The 25,664-nt window shown below is 41.3% G+C and overlaps 1 protein-coding gene across 2 annotated transcripts in view; it reads right to left on the reverse strand.

Annotated features, from left to right (window-relative positions):
* Positions 1-25,233, reverse strand: part of DCAF7 (DDB1 and CUL4 associated factor 7) — a 34,071-nt gene extending 8,838 nt beyond the window's left edge. For both annotated transcript variants that reach the window (XM_023729375.1, XM_023729374.1), the window contains exons 1-4: positions 24,701-25,233; positions 4,582-4,740; positions 3,756-3,867; positions 3,237-3,355 (exon numbers count right to left, since the gene is read on the reverse strand). In XM_023729375.1, the coding sequence (XP_023585143.1) occupies positions 3,237-3,355; positions 3,756-3,867; positions 4,582-4,740; positions 24,701-24,838 (528 nt within the window). In that variant the 5' untranslated portion in view covers positions 24,839-25,233. The remainder of the gene's footprint in view (positions 1-3,236; positions 3,356-3,755; positions 3,868-4,581; positions 4,741-24,700) is intronic.
* Between the last annotated feature and the right edge of the window lie 431 nt (positions 25,234-25,664).

The raw sequence follows: 25,664 nt of genomic DNA on the forward strand, positions 1-25,664 counted from the left end.
AGAATTTGCCAGCTCCAGTTCATCTAAATCCCAGCTCAGGACACAGAAGGAGGCAAATGAAACCCAAACAGTATCTATGGGCACTAGAACCCGAGAGCTCTAACATCAGTGGCTTTCCAAGGAGTGAAGATCATCCTGCTATAGAAGTAGGCAGGCTTCTTCCCACAATCCTGCTTTTCAGTCTTCTTCCTCCAACTCTTGTGATAAAACTAGGACACATGCCCCACTGACCAACAGAGCACAAGTAATTCTGAGCAAGTATTCTGTCTGCTTAGACAGGCTCACTGGAAGCCAGAGCTGTGGCTGTCTTCTGTTGCACTACAGGATTGAGGTATTTATTTCCTGGGCTTCGGAGGCTTTCACCTGTATGTGATCAGAGGCAGGACCATGACCACACGAAGGCTGACATCATCAATCTGAGAAACAGAAGCCCCTCTCCCGTCTTAGTGCTCCTGTGGCCACTTAACTGCAGCCAAATTGGTTCTGCTGTCAAACCTAGACCTGAGACTCATTTGCAAGAAACAGGCAATATCAGTGTTGAATCACCAGAGGCTGAGGGGTTCCTATATTCACAAATAGGTTTAACATCACTCTCTTGTCCCAGGACATGTTCTGTTTCTTCAAGTTTGTTCATATTCAAGTGAATCAAGTTAGGTTTTGAATTATTTTCTGCATTTATTATTTGCTGCAAACATTGCACACCCTTAACACCTATGAGAAAACAGAGGCAGAGAGCAATGGAGAGCTTCAGAGAAAGAAAGCAACTGAGACAGACAGACAAAGCCAGAACCAGACAAGCAGAGTGAGAGTAGGACAGAAAGAGAAACAAATGCTAAACGAAACTCATCTCCTGGGGCCGAGGATAAGATGACAGCTGACTTCTGGGGAGACATGAGTGGAACCCCTTGCTCAATACCGTGCCTGCAGACTTCTTGAGGTTCTGCCCACTCAGGAACACTGCGAATGAGCATCTATTTCTATTCAACCTTACAAACTCCTTTTGTTTCTGGCTATAAAGAAATGACACTGCTCTTTCTATGGTAGAAATTAGGAGGGATGCAAAAGAGCACTGGGCCAGTCATCACCAAGGTGGTGCACAGACCTAACAAGCCTGAGCAGCCAATGCTTTGTTCAGCCCTGGACAACTGTAGGGCTGAGGCATTTTTATCAATATGTACACCCTACAGTGCCAGGCACACAGCAGGCAGGAATGGATTACATATGTGACAAACCAATGAATACGTAAATGAGGGGCTTTTAGTACCTCCCAGGAACAGAGACACCACAAGCAGGATCACTAAGAGATGAGAGGCCCATGGACAACGAGGCTGAGTGTGTAAAGTTCCCTCAGCTTTCAGTGACAGCACCTTCATCTGTGCTCCGTAAGTATGTTCCACTGTAAATAAAGGGAAGGGGATAACTGCCAAAGAAACTAAGCCCTCCATTACAATAATGTGCCAGGCAGCAAAGAGAGCCCCCAAACAAGTTTTTATTTTGACAGAGAGGTGGACTGAGGAAAGTCAAAGGCACTAGGGGTACTACTAGTTCTAAGAGAGCATCCAGCGCTGGGCTGGTTCATTTCTTCAAGGCCAGGGCGCTGGTCTGGGGCCTGTTTGCTGTGAGATCCATTCCTGACCCTTGCCCCTGCTCTTCTGTGCATCACAGGGGAGCTGAGTCCTCCAAACTGTGTTTGCCAGGGTCCCAGGTCTGCAGGGTGCTTCTGGTTGGGTTCAGCCAATGGGGAGGACTGATGAGAAACTGGATGGTGGGAGCAAAGGGAGAAGCTAAGGTATTTCTCCTCCCCTTTATCTGTTCCCAGAGCCCTGGTGGCACAGTGGTTAAGAGCTACAGCGAGCTATGGCTGCTAACCAAAAAGTCAGCACTTCGAATCCACCAGCTGCTCCTTAGAAACCCTATGGGGCAATTCTACTCTGTCCTATAGGGTCGCTGTGAGTCAGAATTGACAGCAGTGGTTTTTCGGTTTATCTGTTCCCGGAAGCATCTCTGGGGATGGCTGTGCCTCCTCCATGGTTCTAGCTTTTGTCAGGTAAGCCAGCCCTTGGGCTCCCTCTGCCTCCTCCTTAGCACCTCTGGCCTACAGGCAGTAGCACCTTCTGCTGCTCCCAGTAACTGCCTTACCTCACTGTTCCCTGTGTGGCTTCTCAGTTTGACCATTATCTATGTCACCAATTCCCTTGATTAAATCCTCTCAGTTTGAAAAATAGATTAGTTCCTGTTTTCTGGGTTTTTCCTGTTCCTGGCAAACAACTGCAGGCTAAGTTGTCACATAACTAAAATGTAGCAACCTGTTCCAACTGATGCCAAGAGGGTTTCCAGAAGTTCCTTACTGGTCCTCTCTGCAGGACAAACTCTTCCTTTGACCTCTGGTTTAACAGCAGCCAAATCCAGTGGTCTTCTAACAGATTTTACCCTTAGGAGCACAGAAAGCCAAAAACAACCCCTTACTAAGAATGATAACCTAGGCACCAACCTCCTACTCTGCTGACAACCTCTCAAGTTCTGACCTAAGGTCAAAACATTTTTTTTATCTCTACAAATATTTAATATCCCTAGCTATGAATGGCAAGGCAGAAAAGAAAAGCAAATACTACCTACAGGGAATCAGAGTACCAGGAACATGTAATAGCTCTCAGAGGAAAAGACTGCATGACCATTTTCCAAATCACCCAGAATGCTTTGATTTAAACATAATCACAAACAGCTCCCCTCAGCTCTTTCAATAAACACAGAACATGACCATCAAAACAAAATATATGAAAAATATAAGGATTAAATGAACATACTAGAATTCCTTTAAACATTTTTAGAGAAACATTGATGAATTAGGTTTGTCTGTCAGAAAATTTTCCCTCTCCCTGCCTCCCTCTCCTCCTCCCCTTCCAGAAAAACCCAGTATGTTCCAAGATAAGAGTTACTCAAGGATTTTTTTTTTTTTTTAAATCACATCAGCTCCCAGTTTGCCTATAAGAGACATCATTATTAAAAAAGAGCAATCTCTGGCATGAAAAGAGCAGTGACAGACTACAGGATCCGTTGTTTACATAAGCCAAAACAACGCATTGTTTACAGTAGTGTTCCACTGTTCTGACACACTATTTTCAATTTATATTATGATTCTCCATGTAATTTGGAAAGCAGTGAGAGAAGAGTCTGCCCTCTCACCTGGAAGGTCTGGAAAGCATGTGAGGAAAGGAGAAAAGGCAGAGCATCATTACCTCCTTGTCATGGGCGATCAGCTGGGTCTTCACATGACCAGACACAAGGTTCACTCGCCCCAGCACCTGCCCTGTCTCCAGCCCCCAGATGGTACAAGTTGTATCAATGCTGGAGGTACCTAAAAGCAACCAGTGCAAGTCAGTGGCTGGCAGGAGGGAGGTTCTCATGCAGGCGTCCCTCCTTGTGCCTACTCATCTGTCCAGCCCAGGGCGTAACATGCCCACAGACACTTCTGAGTGTAGAAAGTAGTGTGAGAGCCACAAAAATAGTCAAGCATTCAATCCGCACCCTAGGACCTTAGACTTTCTGGTTGGAAAGACAAGATGGATACACATGGAAAGTTCAGCTCCATATGAGGAATTAACAGCCACTAGCATATTTAGCCTGCTATTTCCCACTTGGTCCTGTTCTAAGATGATTCCCGCACCTCCGGTTACTCGTTAAAAACTGGCCCAATGTTCTGAGACTATGTATCTTTCCTCCTTCTAACTAGAATACATCCTCCCTAACTCCCTTACCTAAAAGATAAGGATCCACCTCATTCCAGTCAAAGGAGGTCAGAGGAGCACAGAAGTCAGAGTTCTTGTTATTGTTTAGCAAACATTCCAGCCTGGTCTCTGTTTCACCAACCTGAAGAAACAATAGTTTTACAAGGTCAACCAGTCACAGCATCACAGAAAGTCTTTAAAGTCCTGTCTAGACAGCATCTTAGTGATATAACACACATGGGGGGTGAATAATAAATCCCAGAGGAACTCCCTGAATGTGGCTGCTTTCTAAACCTTCTTCTCTGCCCAGCTTTGCTTTCCAAATTTCCATCCCCAAATCTTTCTACAGGAGATGTCTTCTCACCTCGCCCAACCCAGACTCTATGTACCTTGCCTGGCTGGGCACGACCTCTAGGCTGTAGGGGGTGTCACTGACCATGAGCTCAGCTGAGAGCAGAGGTGAGGCTCCAAGCTCCACTCATATATTACTGGAATCAGTGGCCTGGTATTTTGTTTAATTTACTCAAAAATATCTTGGCTGTAAACAGAAGAAGCCTCAGTATCCTCACCCCCACAGCTGGCTGTCATCTTTACTTTGGGTTAACTGAGCTGCTGGCTTCCAGAGCTGACTCTGCAGCCAGCAGCATGACTTCAAAGAACCCTGGCTTAACAAGAAAATCTGCTGAGCCAAACAAGGTCAGTGCAGACACACTACCACCTGGTCTCCTGTGCCGCCAAGACACAGAAGTACTCACTGTCTCCAACCCCGGTCCATTCTTCATGAAACCAGGCTGCTAACAACAGAAGACACTGAGAAAGCTCATTGGTCTGGCTGCTAACCAAGCTTTCTGCTCACCCTCCACACACGGAGATAGTCGCCACTTGTAGCCAGGAGGTCTGGATAGACGCCTTTTGTGTCAGGAATCCACATGAGCTTTGTGGTGGGGTATGGATGGTCAAAGGTGTTTCGGCAAATAAACTCTGAGCTCTCTTCATCTAAACCAACCAGCTGGACCTGTAACACACCAAAGTTGAGCCACATAAACATTTGTTTTCCTGGGGCAGTATCGAATACAGCTGATTCTCATTATTCGTGGTAATGTTCAACAATGCCACCATGAACACTGAATTAGCAAATACTGAGCCATTACCCGCAGGAGAAATGTAGAGTTAGGTTCCTGCAAGCCTCTGGTCACAACACTGTCATCAAGCAATCAATACATAACCTTGTTTTATGTGTGTTTCTGTTGAAAGATACTTTATTTAATATATATTTCTCACAAATAATTACATGCCAGTGGTTCTTTATATTAAAACACTAACCAAAAAGGCTTAAACATTTTCCTAAACCCAGGATAGTACGACTATAAATTTCTTTGGCTTTCAGCCTCACAACAGTGCTGTTTGTTGTTTTTTTTAATTTTAATTGGTCGTCATCTCATGAATCCACGAATCCCTTGCGTATCTAGATTTTTATATACACAGTATTTCCTTAAGACAAAGTCTAAGTGGAACTGTTAGGTAAGGAGTATGACTGCATTATTTTGTTACTGAAACTAGGATCTCTTATGGTTTCTGTTCACATTTGTTTTCATAACATCCACTCATGAACATTAAATTGTAAAACATACGGTCATCCAGAGTGCCCAGTTTATTAGAATAGAGTCAAACTGAGTTACCTTTCATCTATTTCAGTACAAAACTTGAGAATGGATAACCAAATCAAAGGCTGTACGAACTTTCTACAGACTTGTAATTCCCTGAAGAAAGTGCAAAACTTCTCTGGAATACTGTAGGGTGTGCCCAATTCTTCTAAACATCATCTTTCTACATCCAAAATCTGGGTAAAGGACTTCAGGAGGGGGTGCTTTGGTGCACATACTATTGTTAAGAAAGATGTCAGATAAAATCTCACGTATTACAAAAGAATATAAACTTTGCTGGCAACTAGAGTTCAGCATATTATGTATTTCTCTGACCTGAAATTTATCTCTTTCCAGAACTGGCTGTTTTCTTCAACATTTCAAGACTGCACCACTTATGTAAGAAAGTCCTGCTCCACCTGAATGCTTCAAATATGCAACCTAGTTTCACTTCTCAAATTCTTCATGTGTCTGCAGACTTGTTTTATCCTCAGCCAAACTGACTCTAGTGCTTCTGCTCCAAGTTGCCAACCAAGTATTGAAGGGAGTAATGATTGGTTGTCACTGTTCAATTTTTTATTCAGATATTCAGATATTTTAAATTTAACAATGAAAGAAAATGTAAGCTCTTTGTGAATATTCATATAAAACTAAAAGGTAAAGTCTCCCATGAACCACATCTTCAATTCTACTTGCTGATCCCCCAAACCACTGTTTGATGCTTATCTTTCCAAATGTTTCTCCTGTATTTATATAAATGTGTACATGGGGTTTAAAAAATATATATATACAGTCTTAGTCAGCTAGTGCTGCTATAACAGAAATACCACAAGTGGATGGCTTTAACAAACAAGAAGTTTATTCTCTCACACTTTAGGAGGCTAGAAGTCTGAATTCATGGTGCCAGCTCTAAGGGAAACCTTTCTTTTTCAGTTTTGGAGGCAGAAGTTAGGATTTACAAGATATAGGAAAATTACATCAGATCACAAAATGGAGGACAATCACACAATACTGGGAATCATAGTCTAGACAAGTTGACACGTATTTCTGGGGTACATAATTTAATCCATAACGCATATATATATATATATATATATAAGCTTAGACCATAAAATTTATTCTGCAACTTGCTTTTTTCTTAACAACAGATCTTCCCATGTTAGTACAAATAGCTCTAACTCATTCTTCTATAGCAGACTGTGGTAAGCACACTATAATCTATTTAGTTGTTTGGTTATATTCTGTTGTTTTCCTGTTAAAAACAATAATAAATGAATACCCTTATTTATTTATCTTTGACACACGTGCAAGCGTTTTTACTGGCAGATTCCTACAAGTGTATTTGTTACATCACATTTTAAATCTTAATAGAATCTGTCAAATGGCCTTCAATTTAATTTTCATTAACAGTGTATCAGTGTCAATTTTTCACTACCCTTAAAAGTACTGAATCAATTTTTTACATTTTTGATAATCTGATAAATGAAAAATGGCATTTCATGGCCATTTTACTATTGAGGCTGAGCATATTTATCAACTGTTTTTATTTCTTAGTAACAATAATAGTTAATATCTGACTGCTTATAAGTCATTTCAATTATGTAAGTATAGCTAGCTGTAAGACGAATTCTCATATGTGGAACTACTGGGTCAAAGGATAAGTCTATGTTAAATTTTGATAGTGACTGCTACTTGTCCTCCGCAAAGAAGCTATGTTAAGTGTAGACACCCACCGACAATGTATATTGTTTTTTTAAATTTTTGTTAATCTGACTGAAATTTTATTATGCTTTTTTCTTATGAGGTTGAGCTCTTCATCTTTAAAGAGTAATTTATATGTACTTTTCTGGAAAATGTTCACACCTGTTGCCCTTTTTCTACTGGATGCCTGATCTCTTGTTGACTGTAGATCTTTACATATTAAAGAAATTTGCTCTTGATCTAGGATGTTACATATATTTTTCCAGTTTGTCATTTATCTTTTGACTTTGTGGGGTTGGTTGGTTTTGCCACACAGAAATTTTATTTTTATTTGGTCTAGTTTATCTTTATTTTTATGGTCTTACAGTCTAGTTAGCTCTACTTTTATTTCCCCACTCTACGATTACAAAATTCCCCCGTTTTCCAGTTGTGCTATTTTTTTTAATTTATCTGAAACTGTGATACAAAGTATGAGGTAGGGATCTAATTTTATTTTTTTTCTAGTCTCAATATCATTCGTTAAATGATGAATTTTCTTCACTCATTCTATTATCACAGACTAAATTATGTATTTGAGTTCATTTCTGGATTCTCTTCTGTTCTACTCATCTGTCCTCCTCAGAGTATCAAACTGTTTTAATTATTAGAGCTCTATAGTATGTTTTCACATTTGGTGGGGTAGTTCCCCACTTCCCTCATTACTCTTTCTTTTCAGAGTTTTTCTGACAAGGTTTGCACATTTGTAAAATTCACATATAGAAGAAATCAGTTTGCCTGGTTCTAAAAAAAATTTGTATCTATATCAGGATCACATTAAGTTTATAAATAAATTTAGGGACAAGAGATATCTTTAAGATACTGAGCCTTACTATCTAAGAACAGAGCATATTGTTCCATTTATTCAAGTCTTGCATTGTTTCACTCAGCATTTTTCCCCTTATAAATCATACACATTCTTAAGTATATATATATCCAGGTATTTACAGTAGCACAATCTATAATAGTTGTAGATTTGCAGACACTGATCTATTTTCTTCTGGTACAAAATGTGGCTAGCCTAATTTCCCCTTCCCCTTTCAAACAGGACTTGAACTTATTGCTTGGAAGCCCAAAAGATTCTTTCTTCATCTTTAAACTACAGAAACTTACTAGGATGTATTTCAGTGTCGACTGTTCTGTGTCAATATTTCTTGAGATAGTTTAAATTCATTAAACTGAAACTTTATTTTTGTGAAATTTTCTTTAATTACGTTATTTGAATTTGTTTTCGTTTCTTTGGTCCTCTTCTTCAGAGACACCAATTATGCCTAAGTTAGATTTCCTTTATTTTCTGCATCTATTGTTTCCTTTCTAATTGTTTTTAAATGTTTACTTCCATTTCATTTTCTCAATCTTTCTCTACCCTTACAATATTTTCCACAGTTTTTATTCATTTTTATTCTGCTCCCAACATGGCTTTCAATTCTGTGATAGTTTTCTCCTTTACTTCTTTCCTGTTCTCTGCCAGATCACGTTCCATTTTCAGGAGAAAACCTGTCACTTTGCCTCATTTTACCAGATCTCTTGTATCTCTGCGTGGAGCTATTTACTTTCTTAAGCTCCTTGAATTTATGGTGGCAGGACACTATGCTAAACCATAATTTCCAACTGAGATGAGAACGTTTTTATAGTGTGGGTACTCTACCTGCCACTTGTTTCCCATTTCTTCCCTCTTTTGTTATATCTTTCTATAGCTACTCTGCGAGTCCCTTTTAAATGAGGCAAGTTCCTCCTGGATGATCTGAAGGAGATTCCTGTGGGAGAGAGGCCAAGTTGACAGAAGCATGTGAAGCCTTTGCATCTTCCCAGCCAACAGCGCTCAGGAGCTGACAAGCTGCTCACAATTCAATCTCTCTTACAACCTCCCTCATCTAATGTTTCCAGAAAAGATGGCATGGCTATGTGCCTCCTTGGACAGCTTAGCATTCCTTCCTACCCAAGGTGTCAAACAGGGCCTGGCAAAGCTCCTACTGCAGGGCTGTGCACTCTCTTCCTACTGTCCCAATCAAAGTATTGTTGATTTTGCCCGTCAGAAATGTGTCACCTATTTTGGAGAACTACACTCTTCTGATTTGGAATCTGCAGCCACAGACATCCTTTCTTGGCATCTTCCTATATCCTTTTTTTTAAAAAAAAAAAAAAACCAAAAAACTGTGCTTTAAGGGAAAGTTTACAGTTCAAGTTACTTTCTCATACAAAAATTTATACACACATTGTTATGTGACCGTAGTTGCTCTCCCTATACTGTCACAGCATACTCCTCCTTTCCACTCCAGATTTCTCATGTCCATTCAACCAGCTCCTGTCCCTTTCTGCGTCCTCATCTCACCTCCGGACAGGAGATGCCCATTAAGACTCATGTATCTACTTGAGCTAAGAAGCACACTCTTCATGAATATCATTTTATGTCTTATAGTCCAGTCTGATCTTTGTCTGAAGAGTTGGCTTCAGGAATGGTTTTAGTTTTGGGCTAACAGAGAGTCCAGGGGCCATGTCTTCTGGGATCCCTCCAGTCTCAGTAAGACCATTAAGTCTGGTCTTTTTACTAGAATTTGAGTTCTGCACCCCACTTTTCTCCTGCTCCACCAGGGACTCTCTATTGTGTTCCCTGTCAGGGCAGTCATTAGTGGTAGCTGGGCACCATCTAGTTCTTCTGGTCTCAGGCTGATGGAGTCTCTAGTTTATGTGGCTCTTTTGTCTCTTGAGCTAATATTTTCCTTGTGTCTTTGGTGTCCTCATTCTCCTTTGCTCCAGGTGGGTTGGGACCAATTGATGCATCTTACATGGCCGCTCGCTAGCTTTTAAGACCCCAGACACCACTCATCAAAGTAGGATGCATAATATTTTCTTAATACACTTCGTTATGCCAAGTGACCTAGAGGTCCCCTGAAACAATGGTCCCCAGATACCCACTCCTGCTACTCTGCCCCTCGAAATGTTTAGTTGTATTTAGGAAACTTCTTAGCTTTTGGTTTAGTCCAGATGTACTAACTTCCCCTGTAGTGTGTGTTGTCCTTCCCTTTACCTAAGAATTCTTGTCTACTATCTAGTTAGTGAATATCCCTCTCCCTCCATCCCCACCCTCCTAACCATCAAAGAATTGCTTTCTTCTGTGTTTAAACTTTTTCTTAAGTTCTATTAATAGTGGTCTTATACAATATTTGTCCTTTTGTGACTAATTTCACTCAGCATAATGCCTTCCAGATTCATCCATGTTATGAGATGTTTCATGGCTTCATCATCGTTCTTTATCATTGTGTAGCATTCCATTATGCAAATATACCACAACTTGTTTATCAATTCTTCTGTTGATGGGCACCTAGGTTGTTTCCATCTTTTGCTATTGTGAACAGTGTTGCAATGAACTTGGATGTGGACATATCTGTTCATGTGACGGCTCTTATTTCTCTAGGATATATTCCAAGGAGTGGGAATGCTGGATTCTATGTGGTACTTCTATTTCTAGCTTTTTAAAGGAAGCACCAAATCAATTTCCAAAGTGGCTGTACCTTTTACATTTCTACCAACAGTGTGTAAGTGTTCCAGTCTCTCCATAACCTCTCCAACATTTATTATTTTGTTTTTTGGATTAATGCTAGCCTTGTGGGGTGAGATGGTATCTCACTGTAGTTCTGATTTGCATTTCTCTAATGGCTAATGACTGTGAGCATTTCCTCATGTATCTGTTAGCTGCCTGAATGTCTTCTTTGGTGAAGTGCCTGTTCATAGCCTTTGCCCATTTTTCAATTGGGTTATTCGTCTTCGTGTTGTCGAGGTTTTGCAGTATCTTGTAGATTTTAGAGATTAGACCCTGATTGGATTTCTTGCAACCAAAAATTTTTTCCCAGTCTGTAGGTTGTCTTTTTACTCTCTTGGTGAAGCCTTTTGATGAGCATAATTGTTTGACTTTTAGGAGCTCCCAGTTATCTGGTTTCTCTTCTGGTGTTTGTGTACTGTTACTTATGGTTTGTATTCTGTTTGTGCCATGTATTAGGGCTTCTAGCATTGTCTGTATTTTTTTTTCCATGATCTTTATTGTTTTATATTTTATATTCAGGTCTTTGATCCATTTTGAGTTCATTTTTGTGCACGGTGTGGGTCTTGTTTCAATTTTTTGCAGATGAATATCCAGTTGTGCCAACACCATTTGTTAAAGAGACTATCTTTTCCTCAATAAATGGACTTTGGGCCTTTGTCAAATAACAGCTGTTCACAGGTGGATGGATTTATGTCTGGATTCTCAATTCTGTTCCACTGATCTACGTATCTATTGTTGTACCAGTACCAGGTTGTTTTGACTACCGTGGTGGTATAACAGGTTCTAAAATCAGGTCGTGTGAGGCCTCCCACTTTGTTCTTCTTCTTCAGTAATGCTTTACTTATCCAGGGCCCCTTCCCTTTCCATATGAAGTTGGTGGTTTTTTTCTCCATCTCATTAAAAAATGCCATTGGAATTTGGATCAGGACTGCATTGTATCTGTAGATCGCTGTGGGGAGAATTGACGTTTTCACAATGTTGAGTCTTTCTATCCATGAGCAAGGTATGTTTTTACATTTATGTAGGTCTCTTTGGTTTCTTGCAGTAGTGTCTCGTAGTTTTCTTTGTATAGGTCTTTTACGTATCTGGTTAGATTTATTCCTAAGTATTTTACCTTCTTGGGGGCTATTGTAAATGGTATTGATTTGGTGGTTTCCTCTTCGAAGTTCTCTTCGTTGACGTAGAGGAATCCAACCGATTTTTGTATGTTCATCTTGTATCCTGAAACTTTGCTGAAATCTTCTCTTAGTTCCAGTAGTCTTCTTGTGGATTGTTTGGGGTTTTCTGTGTATAAGATCATATCATCTGCAAGTAGAGATACTTTGACTTCTTCCCTACCAATTTGGATGCCCTTTATTTCTTTTTCTAGCCTAATTGCTCTGGCTAGGACCTCCAGCACAATGTTGAATAAGAGTGGTGATAAAGGGCATCCTTGTCTGGTTCCCATTCTCAAGGGGAATGCTTTCATACTCTCTCTATTTAGGATGATGTTGGCTGTTGGCTTTGTATAAATGCCCTTAATTACGCTGAGGAATTTCCCTTCTATTTCTATTTTGCTACAGTTTTTATCATGAATGGGTGTTGGACTTTGTCAAATGCCTTTTCTGCATCAATTGATAAGATCATGTCGTTCTTGTCTTTTGTTTTATTTATGTGATGGATTACACCGATTGTTTTTCTAATGTTGAACCATCATTGCATACCTGGTATAAATCCCACTTGGTCATGGTGAATTATTTTTTTGATGTGTTGCTGAATTCTATTGGCTAGAATTTTGTTGAGGATTTTTGCATCTATGTTCATGAGGGATATTGGTCTGGTCTGTAATTTTTTTTGTGGTGTCTTTACCTGGTTTTGGTATCAGGGTTATGCTGGCTTCACAGAATGAGTTTGGGAATATTCTATCCTTTTCTATACCTTGAAACACCTTTAGTAGTAGTAGTGTTAACTCTTCTCTGAAAGTTTGGTAGAACTCTCCAGTGAAACCGTCCAGGCCACGGCTTGTTTTGTTGTTGAGAGTTTTTAAATTATCTTTTCAATCTCTTCTTTTGTTATAGGTTTATTTAGTTTTTCTACCTCTGTTTGTTAGTTTAGGTAGGTAGTGTGTTTCTAGAAATCTGTCCATTTCCTCTAGGTTTTCCAATTTGTTAAAGTACAATTTTTCATAGTATTCTGTTATGATTCTTTTAATTTCAGTTGGGTCTGCTGTGATATCGCCCATCTCATTTGTTATTCAGGTTATTGGCTTCTTCTGCTGTTTTTCTTTTGTGAGTTTGGCCAATGGTTTATCGATTTTGTTGATCTTTTCAAAGAACCAGCTTTTGGTCTTGTTAACTCTTTCAATTGTTCTTCTATTCTCTATTTCATTTAATTCTGCTCTAATTTTTATTATTTGCTTTCTTCTTGTGTCCAAGGGCTTCTTTTGCTGCTCTCTATTTGTTTGAGTTGTAGGGTTAATGCTTTGATTTTGGCCCTTCTTTTTGGATGTGTGCATTTATTGCTATAAACTGACCTCTGATCCCTGCTTTTGTTGTGCCCCAAAGGTTCTGGTAGGATGTGTTTTCATTCTCATTTGATTCTGTGAATTTCTTTATTCCATCCTTACAGTTTCTTGTATAACCCAGTAGTTTTTGAGCAAGGTATTGTTCAGTTTCCTTGTGTTTGATTTTTTTCCTTGCTTTTTCCATTATTGATTTCTATTTTTATGGCTTTATGGTCAGAAAAGATGCTTTGTAGTATTTATGCTTTGGATTCTGTTAAGACTTGCTTTGTGGCCTAATATGTGGTCTGTTCTGGAGAATGTTCCATGTGTGCTGGAAAAGAAAGTATACTTGGCTGCTATTGGGTGGAGTGTTCTGTATACGTCTCTGAGATCAAGTTGGTTGATTATGGCATTTAGATCTTCCACGTCTTCATTGAGCTTCTTTCTGGATGTTCTGTCCTTCACCAAAAGTGGTGTGAAGTCTCCTACTATTATTGTGGAGCTGTCTGTATCTCCTTTCAATGCTGTCAGAGTTTGTTTTATATATTTTGGAGCCCTGTCACTGGGTGCGTAAATATTTATTATGGTTATGTCCTGCTGGTGTATTGACCCTTTAATCATTACATAGTGTCCTTCCTTATCCTTTGTGGTGGACTTTAAAGTCTATTTTGTCAGAGATAAATATTGCCACTCCTGCTCTTTTTTGACTGTTGTTTGCTTGATTACTTTTTTCATTCTTTGAGTTTCAGTTTGTCTGTGTCTTTAAGTCTAATGTGTGTCTCTTGTAGACAGCATATAGATGGGTTGGGTTTTATTATCCATTCTGCCACTCTCTGTCTCTTTATTGGTGCATTTAGTCCATTTACATTCAGTGTAATTACTGATAGGTATGAGTTTAGTACTGTCATTTTGATGTCTTCTTTTTTGTGTTGACAGTTTCTTTGTTCCACTTAATTTTCTGTGCTGAGTAGTTTTTCTTTATGTATTTTCTTTTCATCTTTTTCATTGCTATTGATTTTGTATTTGCCGAGTCTTTACGTTTTTCTTGTTTTTTATTTTTATGTGTAGGATTGTTAGCTTCCTTGTGGTTACCTTAATATTTACCCCTATTTTTCTAAGTTTAAACCACTCTTTTATTTCTTTATATCACCTTATTTTCCTCTCCATATGAAAGATCTATGACTACATTTTTTAGTCCTTTTTTGTTTTAATGTTGCCATCTTTTACATACTGACGTGTTTCCCTATTTTCCATGTTTTAGCTTTAATTTATTTTTGTGTCTTCCCTATATGGGTTGGTATCTGGTTGCTCTGTCCTCTGTTCTAATCTTGGATTGTTATCTGATGTCATTGATTTTCTAACTGGAGGACTCCCTTTAGTATTTCTTGTAATTTTGGTTTGGTTCCCCTAAACTTTTGTTTATCTGGAAATGCCCTAATTTCACCATCATATCTGAAAGACAGTTTTGCTGCATATATAATTCTTAGCTGGCAATTATTTTCCTTCAAGGCTTTATATATGTCGTCCCATTGCCTTCTTGCCTGCATGGTTTCTGGTGAGTAGTCCGAGCTTAGTCTTACTGACTCTGCTTTGTAGATGACTTTTAGTTTATCCCTAGCTGCTCTTAAAAGTTATCTTTAGTTTTAGCAAGCTTGATTATAATATGTCTTAATGACTTTCTTTTGGGATCTACCTTGTGTGGGGTTCGATAAACCTCACGGATAGACTTCTCATCTTTCACGATATCAGGGAAGTTTTCTGCCAACAAATCTTCAACAATTCTCTCTGTATTTTCTGTTATCCCCCCATTCTGGTACTCCAATCACTCGTAGGTTGTTCCTCTTGATAGAGTCCCAAATAATTCTTAGGGTTTCTTCATTTTTTAAAAATTCTTTTATCTGACTTTTCCTCAAATAAGTTGGTGTCAAGTGCTTTAGACTCACTAATTCTGACTTCCATTGCCTCAATTTTGCTTCTATGACTTTCTATTGAGTTGTCTCATTCTAAAATTTTATTGTTAATCTTCTGGATTTCTGTTTGCTCTCTATGGATTCTTGCACCCTGTTAAATTTGTCATTATGCTCTTCTATAATCTTATTAAGTTCCTCTATTGCTTTGTCTGTATGTCCCTTGGCTTAATCTGCATTTTGCCTGATCTCCTTCCTAATCTCTGGAAGAGTTCTGTATATTAATCTTTTGTATTCTACCTTTGGTAATTCCAAGAAGTTCTCTTCCTCTGGAAGATTTCTCGATTCTTTGTTTTGGGAGCTTGCTGAAGCCATCATGGTCTGCCTCTTCATGTGATTTGATATTGACTGTTGCGTCTGATCCATCAATAAGTTATTATATTTTTTTATTTTATGTTTGCTTACTGTGTATCCTAGCTTCTTGTTTTGTTTTGATATGCCCAAATAAGGCTGCTCATGTGAGCTAGTTCGATTACTGGTGCCTTTGAAGCTCTAATGTCCTGTCACCAAGTGGCTAGATCTGTTACTAGGTATGTGAGCCCAAGAGTCCGTTTACTTTTCTTGTATGGATTCCGCTCAGGTACCCAGGTAGTCGGTCACCAAGTGTGTGGTGCAGGCTCTCACCTACAGTCCTAGACAGGCAGGGGTGATTGGTGTAGGCACAGGTATCTGGCTGCAGTAGGGGGTCATGCACTGAGCAAGGCAGGGAGCTGACGGCTGTCCCTGTGTGTCTGGGAGGAAAGTATATCCCTGTTTCCTACAGCACATAGGTGGGTAGGTTTCCCAGCTGGACTATAGGCACTCAATGCTGTTGGCGGAAAGGACTGGGCGGCACCACTTATTCTTAGACCGCTGTCGCAGATGGCCAGGTGGCATGTGTGGAGCCACCAGTCCTCAGGCCCCTGGTGTAGGTAGGTGAAGACCCTGTTTAACGGGCAGAGCGATGTCAAATGTCACGAACCTGCCATTCCACCATATAACTGATACAGCTGAAGTTAGGTTTCAGGTACATACCCTGTAGTACTGTGCTAATGAGGGCCTACGCTGTTGAAGTGGGCCCACACAGGTCTATGCAGGGGTGAAAGGCATTCTAAGTCCGTGGACCCCTTATGCCTGTGCCTAGGCAAAGGAGCTGTGCCTACTCGAAATTTCTGGCTTAGGGGAGCTGGCAGATTATTTAGTCCTGTTTGTTAATTTGTTCCCTCTCCAAGGCTGAGAGAATGGCTCAGGGCGTGTGACAGTTCCTTCTTCCAGCCCAGGGTATGTAGCAATAGCTGAAGCTGGCCCGGGAGCCAGTGCAGAGCAGGGAACGGGCAGGTAAATGGGAGAAAGGTTTTTCCTAAAGGAGATGTTTTTTTAATCCAAACAGCAGGTTAGACGCATGTACTTATCTTTTGCCGAATGAGTGCCACTTTTCACTGGTTCTGGAGGCTTGGGAAGACACTCCACCATCTGGTCTCTCCCAGTGTGGAAGACGTGTCCCGAGCGCCACTGCTTGCCTCACCATGCACGCCAGCCAATCCCTCATGCAGGGTGCCCGTTCCTACCGGGTCACGTCTGGCGACTCCTTGCTGCTTCTGAACCGTCTCTCCCTCTCCCTGCCGCTCAGTCTGATTCCTAAACTTTGCCGTTGATGTTCAGGGCTCCTAGATTGTCGTACATAATGAATTCACTTGCTTTTTCAGGTCTTTGCTGTAAGAGGGACCACAGGAAGTGTCTGACTACTCTGCCACCTTGGCCCTGCCTGGTTTTTTTTTTTTGTTAAATAATATTTCACTGTGTTTTTGGTGAAAGTTTACACAGCAAATTAGGTTCCCATTTGACAATTTCTACACAAATTGTTCAGTGACTTTATTATGTTTTTTACAATGTGTTAATATTCTCTTTAATTATATTCTGGCTATTCCATTTATAGTACTCTAGTCTCCCTGCCCCTCTCTCTTCTCATCTTTGCTTTAGAGTAATTGTTGACCTTTTGGTCTCATTTACATTTTTTTTAACGGCCCATTTGATCTTCATTATATTGTCATCCTTTCTCATGTATTGTGGGAACATAAAGAAAAATCAAATCTGACTTTAATCATCTTATTTTTGATATTTAGGTTACTCGTCTGCCTTTTTTCTCCATGATCTTCCCTGTCCTCCTGCTAAACATCTATTTCTCACCTCCACTGTCCTTCTGTAACCCTTGTTTCATAACACTTTACTCAAATATGTGAGATAAAAACCTCTAAAGAGAAAAGGAGGAGCCCTGGTGGTGCAGTGGTTAAGTGCCCGGCTGTTAACCGAAAGGCTGGCAGTTCAAACCCACCAGCCACCCCACGGGAGAAAGATGTGATAGTCTGCTTCTGTAAAGATTACAGCCTCAGAAGCCCCACGTGGCAGTTCTATTCTGTCCTATTGGGTTGCTATGATTCGGAATCAACTCAACAGCAATAAGGAACAGGTGGGTAAAAGAGAAAAGGAGGAGCCCTGGTGGCTCAGTGGTTAAGCACTTGGCTGCTAATCAAAAAGTCAGTGTTCAAACTCACCAGCTACTCTGCCGGGGAAAGACGTGGCAGCTGCTTCTGTAAAGATTACAGCCTTGGAAACCCTACAGGGCAGTTCTATTCTGTCCTACAGGGTTGCTATGAGTCGGAATTGACTCTCTGGCACACAACAACAATGAGAAAGAGAAGCCCTGGTGGTGCAACAGTTAAGTGCTCAGCTGCTAACTGAAAGGTTGACAGTTTGAACCTAGCAGCTCTGCGGGAGAAAAGACCTGATGATCCGCTCCAGTGAAGATTACAGCCTAGAAAACTCTATGGGGCAGTTCTACTCTGTCCTATAGGGTGCTCTGAGTCAGAATCAACTTGATGGCACCTAACAACAACAACAAAGAGAAAAGGCTGTGGAGTAACAGCTTTTTTACTTATTTTTAAATTGTATTACTACCTCAGATGGCTCCTGAGGAGCATATATGTAAAAAAAAAAATCTGTCCCTTGAGGCATGACCACATCTTCACTTTCACAAATAACACCATAAATTACTGTTCGCATTACCTAGGCCTTACAGTAAATTAAAAAAAAAAAGGGGGGGGGGCCATGTCTATCTTGTTAAGACTATAAGCTCCTTGAAAGAAGAAACTATTCCACTTCAATACACACAGTGCTAGTATCAGAACATGAAGCAGAACACGTGTGTGCATGTAATTTTTTTAAAGTCTCCAAGTTATCCCAATCAATATTGTACTTCAGTCAGTGGAACATTTCCCCACAACTGTTAATGTAACAAAAATCAGCTAAAGCAAAATTCTGAGAGCATAAAGCTGCTTCTCTTGGTCTTTTCCCTTTGTCCTCAGCCAATGCCTACAAATACTGAGGTCCTGCCTTGCTAAACTTTGAGATGAATTCTGGCACGGCACCCTTCAGCTCCTGGCTCGGAGGCTGGCCAGTCAGCTCTGGCAGTGAGGCTTCAGGCAGGTATCTACAGAACACAGCATCTCCAGTAAGTGTACGCGAACGTGATTAGGTCAAAATGCAATAAAGTGGTCCTATGGGGGAATTCGTTCTCTCACTATGTAGAAAAAAGGAGGAAGTTAAAACCAGAAGAGTTTTATGTGTTAAAGTTCTCTGCTGACAGTCCTGTCAGGGAGATGTATTTGGGTGGAGCACTACAAAATTATAAATATCTATCATAAATACCAATGTGTAATAAAATACTTTCTCTTTATTGCTGCCAATATCATATCTGCTAACATTACAGAAGGTCACCAAGTTATCATCACTGTGCCTAAAACACTAATGTGTTCAATATATATTTGCTGAATTAATGAGCAAATGAATGAGAATACAGAATGGCTGCTACAAACACTGAGAGCTGAAAAATTATACAGAGACAAAAAAACTATGTACTGTCTATGTATAGTAACTGTGCATTAAAAATCTCAGAGGAATCAACACAGCCTGACAAGGCAAACATTCACCATGTGTATTTCAAGCACAGGGTGGTGACACCCAGATTCACTACCAGTATTCTTTAAAAAGCATCAGTAATACCTATTCTCTCTCAGAACCTCAAAATATTCTTTAGATGCTAAATGTTAGAGCACAAGCAGTCAGCTCACTAAATACTAGAGCAAAATAAAACCCAATCACCCTGCCAACTGTATTTAAAACCAAACGCTGAAACATGCAACTAAGTGGAATAGAAGCCCAGGAATGGCTACCACCTTTTCCCATAAGAGAAGGGAAATGCGATCTGCCTCAAGACCACAGACGCTGTGAAAATTCAGGAGAAATATAATAGTCATGGTGTCTAAACCAGGTAGGACAGGAAAAAATGGGCTACAACTAGCACATTATAATACTTAAGAGTCAAAGGTACAAGCTCCTAGGCCACAAAATGAGTTGGTCAAAAGGGATCAAAGGAATTTTTTCCTCAGGGTCTTTAAAAACTGTTCAAGACAGGGAATAAACACAACAACCTTTCTGAGGTCACTTTCTGACCTAAGGTCCTGATTCCCCTGCAGAAAATACAAACTCAAATCTACCTAACCAAACCAAACCAGTTGCTGTCAAGTCTATCCCAACTCATGGCGATCCCATGTGTGCAAAGTAGACTGCGCTCCATAGGGTTTTCAAGCTTGTGACCTTTAGGACGCAGATCATCAGGTCCTTCTTCCAAGGCACCTCTGGGTGGATTCAAACCTCCAATCTTTAGGTTAGTAGTCAAGGGCTTAACTGTCTGTGCCACCCAGGGACCAAATCTACCTAACACCCAAATAATTCTCCTTGATTATATTCCAATGCCAGGTACAGTAATGATGATTATGAAGCACCGGTGGTTCAGTGGTAGAATTCTCATCTTCCATCAGGGAGACCCGGGTTTGATTCCTGACCAATGAACCTAACGTGTAGCCACCACCCATCTGTCAGTGGAGACTCATACATTGCTATGATACTTAACAGGTTTCAGCAGTTTCCAGACTAAGACAGACTAGGAAGAAAGGCCTGGCTATTTACTTTCCAAAAATGAGCCAATGAAAACCCTATGGGTCACAACAGTCCGATCTGCAACCAATCATGGGGATAAACCAGGATCAACTAGACAGCAGTTAACAACAAAAACGATGATGATTAAGTTGTAATACCTAGCATTTCTATATTGCTTACCATGCATCAGGCAGAGTTCCTCAGTCTATTAACCCTTTAATCTTTATAACAACCCTCTAAGATAGATGCATTTATTACTAATTACCTTCATTTTACAGGCGAGGAAACTGAGGCACAGGTTAACCTTCCCAAGGTCACACACAGCTGGGAAGTGGCAAGATTGAGATCTGAGCCCTTTTTATCTCAAAGAGGCTATATGGTAATGGAGCTTTTTTCAGGGGTGAACCTGGATGGAAGGGCAGAACCAATGTTAGGAGCACACAGAGCAAAAAGACCTGATTCCTGCCTCTGGCCAGCAGACGCCAAGGTAACTCTAGAGCAATGTTCTTAAGAGTGCCGCCTGGACCATCAGCTTCTGAATCACTTGAGTGCCTGCTAACTTCAAGGGTGGAGCCCCAGAATATGCAAACCTCGGGGAACTCCTCAGGGAATTCTCACCTGCCTAAAATTTAGAGAACCAATGCTCCAGCACTATTGCTGCTGAGGCCACACACAAGAAGAGCATGAGACACAACTACCAATAACGGGGTTTTTTATTGCAGGTATAGGTGAGAGACTCTGTTTTTTTTTTTTTTTTTTTACTTTGCAATGATTCTCAGATTTATTCAGATGACAGAACACCTGGAAGTCATGTTGTTCTTGAAATGCTAACAGATTTAATTCCATTGAACAACTAGGAGTAATTATACTATAGGAAAACATGGTTATATTAGTATAAAATTTATAAAACTATAATGATGTTTTCTTATCGTAATGCCTCCACACCAAGAGGAAAAAAAGGGTTTTTTCCCTCTGAGCTTCTTCATCAATATCTATCTGCTATGTGTCCATTTATTTTGTCCTCTGCTGGCAATCACTATCCATGGCAAGTAGAAACCAAAAGTCTGAAAATTCCAACCAATAAATTTTTAAATTTCTCTAAAAGAAGTCAGCCACCTCCATGGCAGGGTTTCTCCAAAACTTAGTCCAATTGGTAAAGGGTAAGACAGTACATAATACTGGGGAAGCCAGCACAATTTGTACAAGGCAAGGTCATTTAAGTGCCAAAGACACATCCAAACTCCCTAAGGAACCAAACTACTGGGCTGAGGGCTGTGGGGACCACGGTTTCGGGGAACATCTGGCCCAACTGGCATTAACATAGCTTATAAAGAAAATGTTCTATATTCTACTTTGGTGAATAGCATTAGGGGTCTTAAAAGCTTGTGAGCAGCCATCTAAGATACTCCACTGGTTTCACCCCACCTGGCGCAAGGGAGAATGAAGAAAACTAAAGACACAAGGGAAATATTAGTCCAAAGGACGAATGGATCACCACTACCACAGCTTCTACCAGACTGAGTACAACTAGATGGCGCCTGGCTACCACCACCGACTGCTCTGACAGGGATCACAACAGAGGGTCCCAGACAGAGCTGAAGAAAAATGTAGAACAAAATCCTAACTCACAAAAAGAGACCAGATTTACTGGCCTGACAGAGACTGCAGAAACCCTAAGACTGTGGCCGCCAGACAACCTTTTAGCTCAGTAATGAAGTCACTCCTGAGGTTCACCCTTCAGCCAAAGATTAGACAGGCCAATAAAACAAAACAAGACTAAAGGGGCACATCGGCCCAGGGACAAGGACTAGAAGGCAGGAGGGGACAGGAAAGCTGGTAACAGGGAACCCAAAGTCAAGAAGGGAGAGTGCTGACATGTCTTGGGGTTGGTAACCAGTATCACAAAACAATATGTGCATTACTTGTTTAATGAGAAGCTAATCTGTTCTGTAAACCTCCATCTAAAGTACGTAATTATTTAAAAAAAAAAAAAAAAAAGAATAAATTAACCTTTCAACTCAGAAAAACAAACAAACTTAGTCCAAGAAGCAGTGCTTTAAAGTGGGATTTACTGCCCCTCTGCATAGATCCTCTACAGCAAGAGTTCTTAACTTTGGCGGGGGGGCGGGGAGTCCATGAACTTGGATTGGAAAATTATATTTTCACCAATCTCTAGCTGAACTTAAGCGCGTTTCTTTTCATTACAAATGGAGGCAGTCACTCACAGCAGCATTAGCATTATCCATGACTTTTTCACTAATAGAAATCACTGATTTTTTTATATCACATTATATTTGTTAAATGTATTATGAAAAGCTGTTTACCCGCATGACCGTTTCAAAATTACAATAACAATTACACTAGATGATATAATTTAATGAGTTAATTTAAAAATACATACTACTTTATCACCACTTTTCAAAAAGGTTTTTGATAACCATGGTTCAATATAATTGGCTTCCTTTGTAATCCTATATATTTATGCATTTGAAAACACAATTCTGAGAAGGGGTCTATAGACTTTAGATCATCAAAGGTGTCCATGGTGCGCGCGCCCACACACGCACACACACCCAAAAGTTAAGAACCCTGAACTACAGATAGGTGGAGACACAAAAATAAATTGCCTACATCACACAAGTGAGTTAAAATATAAAACCAAAAAACCAAACCAGTTACCATCGAGTCAACTCCAATTCATGGAGACTCCATGTTGCCAGACTCCAACCACCAACGGTTAGCAGCTGAGCGCATTAATTGTTTGCACCACTCAGGGACTCAAATATAGTCAACTGCTTAGTCTGTTACTACTGGGATTATTAGTTTGCATTTTACTACTAAAGCCACATTGCCTGTGTGCCTGACACAAAGAAGGAGCTCCATACAGTTCCTGAATGGAAGGACGAACGTTGGGACAGAGTTCCTGTAACTGAGGTTTAACACCAATTATTCCACAGATTCGCTGGTAGCCTGTGACTCAGTCTTCCCTCTTTGAAATGGGACTATTTGCAAGAAAAAAAAGATCAATTGTGTGAAAAGAGTCATGCCCTTTGGAAAACACATTTTACTTTTTTTTTTTTTTTAACATGTACCTTTAAACAATAGTTACTGGGTCGCTGTGAGTTGGAATCAACTTGATGGCAACAGTTTTTTTTTTTTTTTTTTTGGTGGTCTTAATTTTACTAATATGGTTTCCACGTCAGGGCTTTAAATTCTATTTCCAGCTCTGCCATCCATTATACTCCATAAGGAATTAAAAATAATCAGAAAAAAGGAAATAAAGTTATGTCTTGTTCCTGACTCTCTGCTTTCTGTAGCCAATGGGTGGACTTCAAGATCAGTTTGAACTCCTTGGGGTTTGTAAATTGTGTATGTGCAATATCTGGGCAATGAAAGTTCATTGTTTTCAACATTTTCTCAAAGAGGACTCCAAAGTAGTTAAGACTTACTCTAGAGAAACAGATGTGCTCCTCAAAAACTACACACAAAAGAAATACAAACATTTCAAATGCTTTTTACAAAACCTTCACATGTAAAAAAAGAACCCCTTTCCTACAAAAAACTGTGGGTCAGAAATAATAAAATCACCCTTTGCAATGCCCCACAATAAGTAAATGGACCAAACAGAATCTGACCCTAGACCACCACATAATTTTAGTCTTCTGGTGTTCATGGTTTAAGCAGGAGTTCCGGCTCTAAATATTACCAGCCAAGGCTTTCACTTGCTCTGATCACTATCAATCACAACTTTCACTCTAATACAATAAAAGGAAGAGCTTAAAGGATAAAGGAAAGAAAAATCCTTACTCAACAACTTCGGAAAATGAATGTATGCTCCACTGCCAGCGTAAAAGCTTCTCCTACTACCAGTGCTTCTATGAAGGACCCTTAAATTGATGGATGCCCAGAAAGACTTACTACTCAAGGTTACATATCTGTATTAGCAGGAAAGTAGCCAATAAAAGATGAGCAAAGTGTCATCCTTCTTTATTCAGGAAACAATGATGGGATCATGGCCATTGGCCAAGACTTCCAAAAAGAGATCGCTTTGGAAGGAATGGCTGTCAGGGAGCAAAAGAGATGGCACTCGTGGCAAAAGGGCGGGGGACCATGAATAGTATCTGGGGTTGGGACTGGGGGACGAGGAAGTCTGGGCACTAAACAGCTCTAATGGAAATCTACTGTGGCCAGAAGTGAACGGCTACCAACGCAAGCGCCTGCATTTTCCCTCAAGCCACAACTTCCTCCCACTCCCACCCCCCCAAACTGAAGCAATGCGGCAGAAGGGGAGGGGGTTGAGAAGATAAATCGCGTAGCTTTGGGGTGTAAGCTCGGGTTTCAGGTCTGTTTCGGCCACGAAATAGCTACCTAGCGCAGCAAGTCACAACACTGTGCTTCAGTTTCCCTTAGGGTAAAACAGGGGTGTAACTACACTCCCGACTACACAGGAATGCGGCCAGGATTAAATGAGACAAGTGCAAAATCCTCAGCACTGGGCCAGACGCACAGGAACCGCTCCAGGACGCCAAGACAAGTCCGCAGGAGGGTTCTGCGGTCTAGGCTCCGGCCTGGAAAGGGCGCTCCCGGGGCCCGCTCCCCGCCAGCTGGGCTCCGAGCCCCGCCCGGCCCACCTTGTTGTTGTACTCCTCCACGAAGCTGCCCAGCGCCAGGCGAAAGCGCTTGTCGGGCCGCACGCTCCAGTTCATGGCGTAGACGGTCCAGGGCGCTTCATACTTGTAGATCTCCTTCCGTTTGCCGTGCAGGGACATGGTGGCGGCGGAGGGGCCGCAGTGCGGGCCGGGTCCGCAGCCGGAGGCAGCGGGCGGGACCCGAGTTGAGCTGTGTGCCGGACCTGGGACCGAGGAGTCTGAAGGGAGGCGGGGCAGGCAGGGACGGCCTAGCACGGAAGCGCGGCAGCGGCGACAGACAACGGCGGCCGAGCCCAACCCTCAGTTTCAAACCAGCTTCAGCACCGACAAAAACTACCTTCCGTTTGGGACACCGCCCCGCCCCCTTGGAACGGAAGCCACGCGACCACCGCAGCGTCGCCGGCCGTTGGCTGCCTGACACGTCCTTTCGAACAGTTCCTCGCGTCATTGGTTATTGTGCCCGGAGTTTTTGAAACTTCCTCACTATTGGCATAAATATTTGTCACTCCAACTTCTCGCCCCGCCTAATCCCCGGGGGCGGAGCTTTCTCAGGCCCAAAGGTCATTGGCTGATAAAGATGTCAGTCAGAGAGATAACGTTGCCCTGCTGGTGCATGGGGGCGTGGGTAACGTAGAGCTCAGCATGCCGAGCAGCAGGCCTTCAAGTTCTAGGCCAAGTCTCTGAGAATGAAACCTCCTGCGTGACCTGCTCTGACCTCCCCTCTGCTGCTTCTATTCTGAGCGGCCTCTCCATGATGTCGAGTAAAATTAAAACTTTGCATAATGGGGGACCCTGCGGCCTGGCAGCCTAGCCCGAGCCTAACGGGAGCCACCCTCCCTTCCCACTCGTCCCAACGCCCCCTTTGAACCTGGGCAGCTGTTCTCCCAGTGTCCCACGGGCAGGCCTCTGGCACGCCTTTTGCGAAGCGACCCGTGGCTCAGTTCAG

Source organism: Trichechus manatus, unplaced genomic scaffold, assembly GCF_000243295.1.
Source record: "Trichechus manatus latirostris isolate Lorelei unplaced genomic scaffold, TriManLat1.0 scaffold00028, whole genome shotgun sequence".
Classification (NCBI taxonomy): Eukaryota; Metazoa; Chordata; class Mammalia; order Sirenia; family Trichechidae; genus Trichechus; species Trichechus manatus.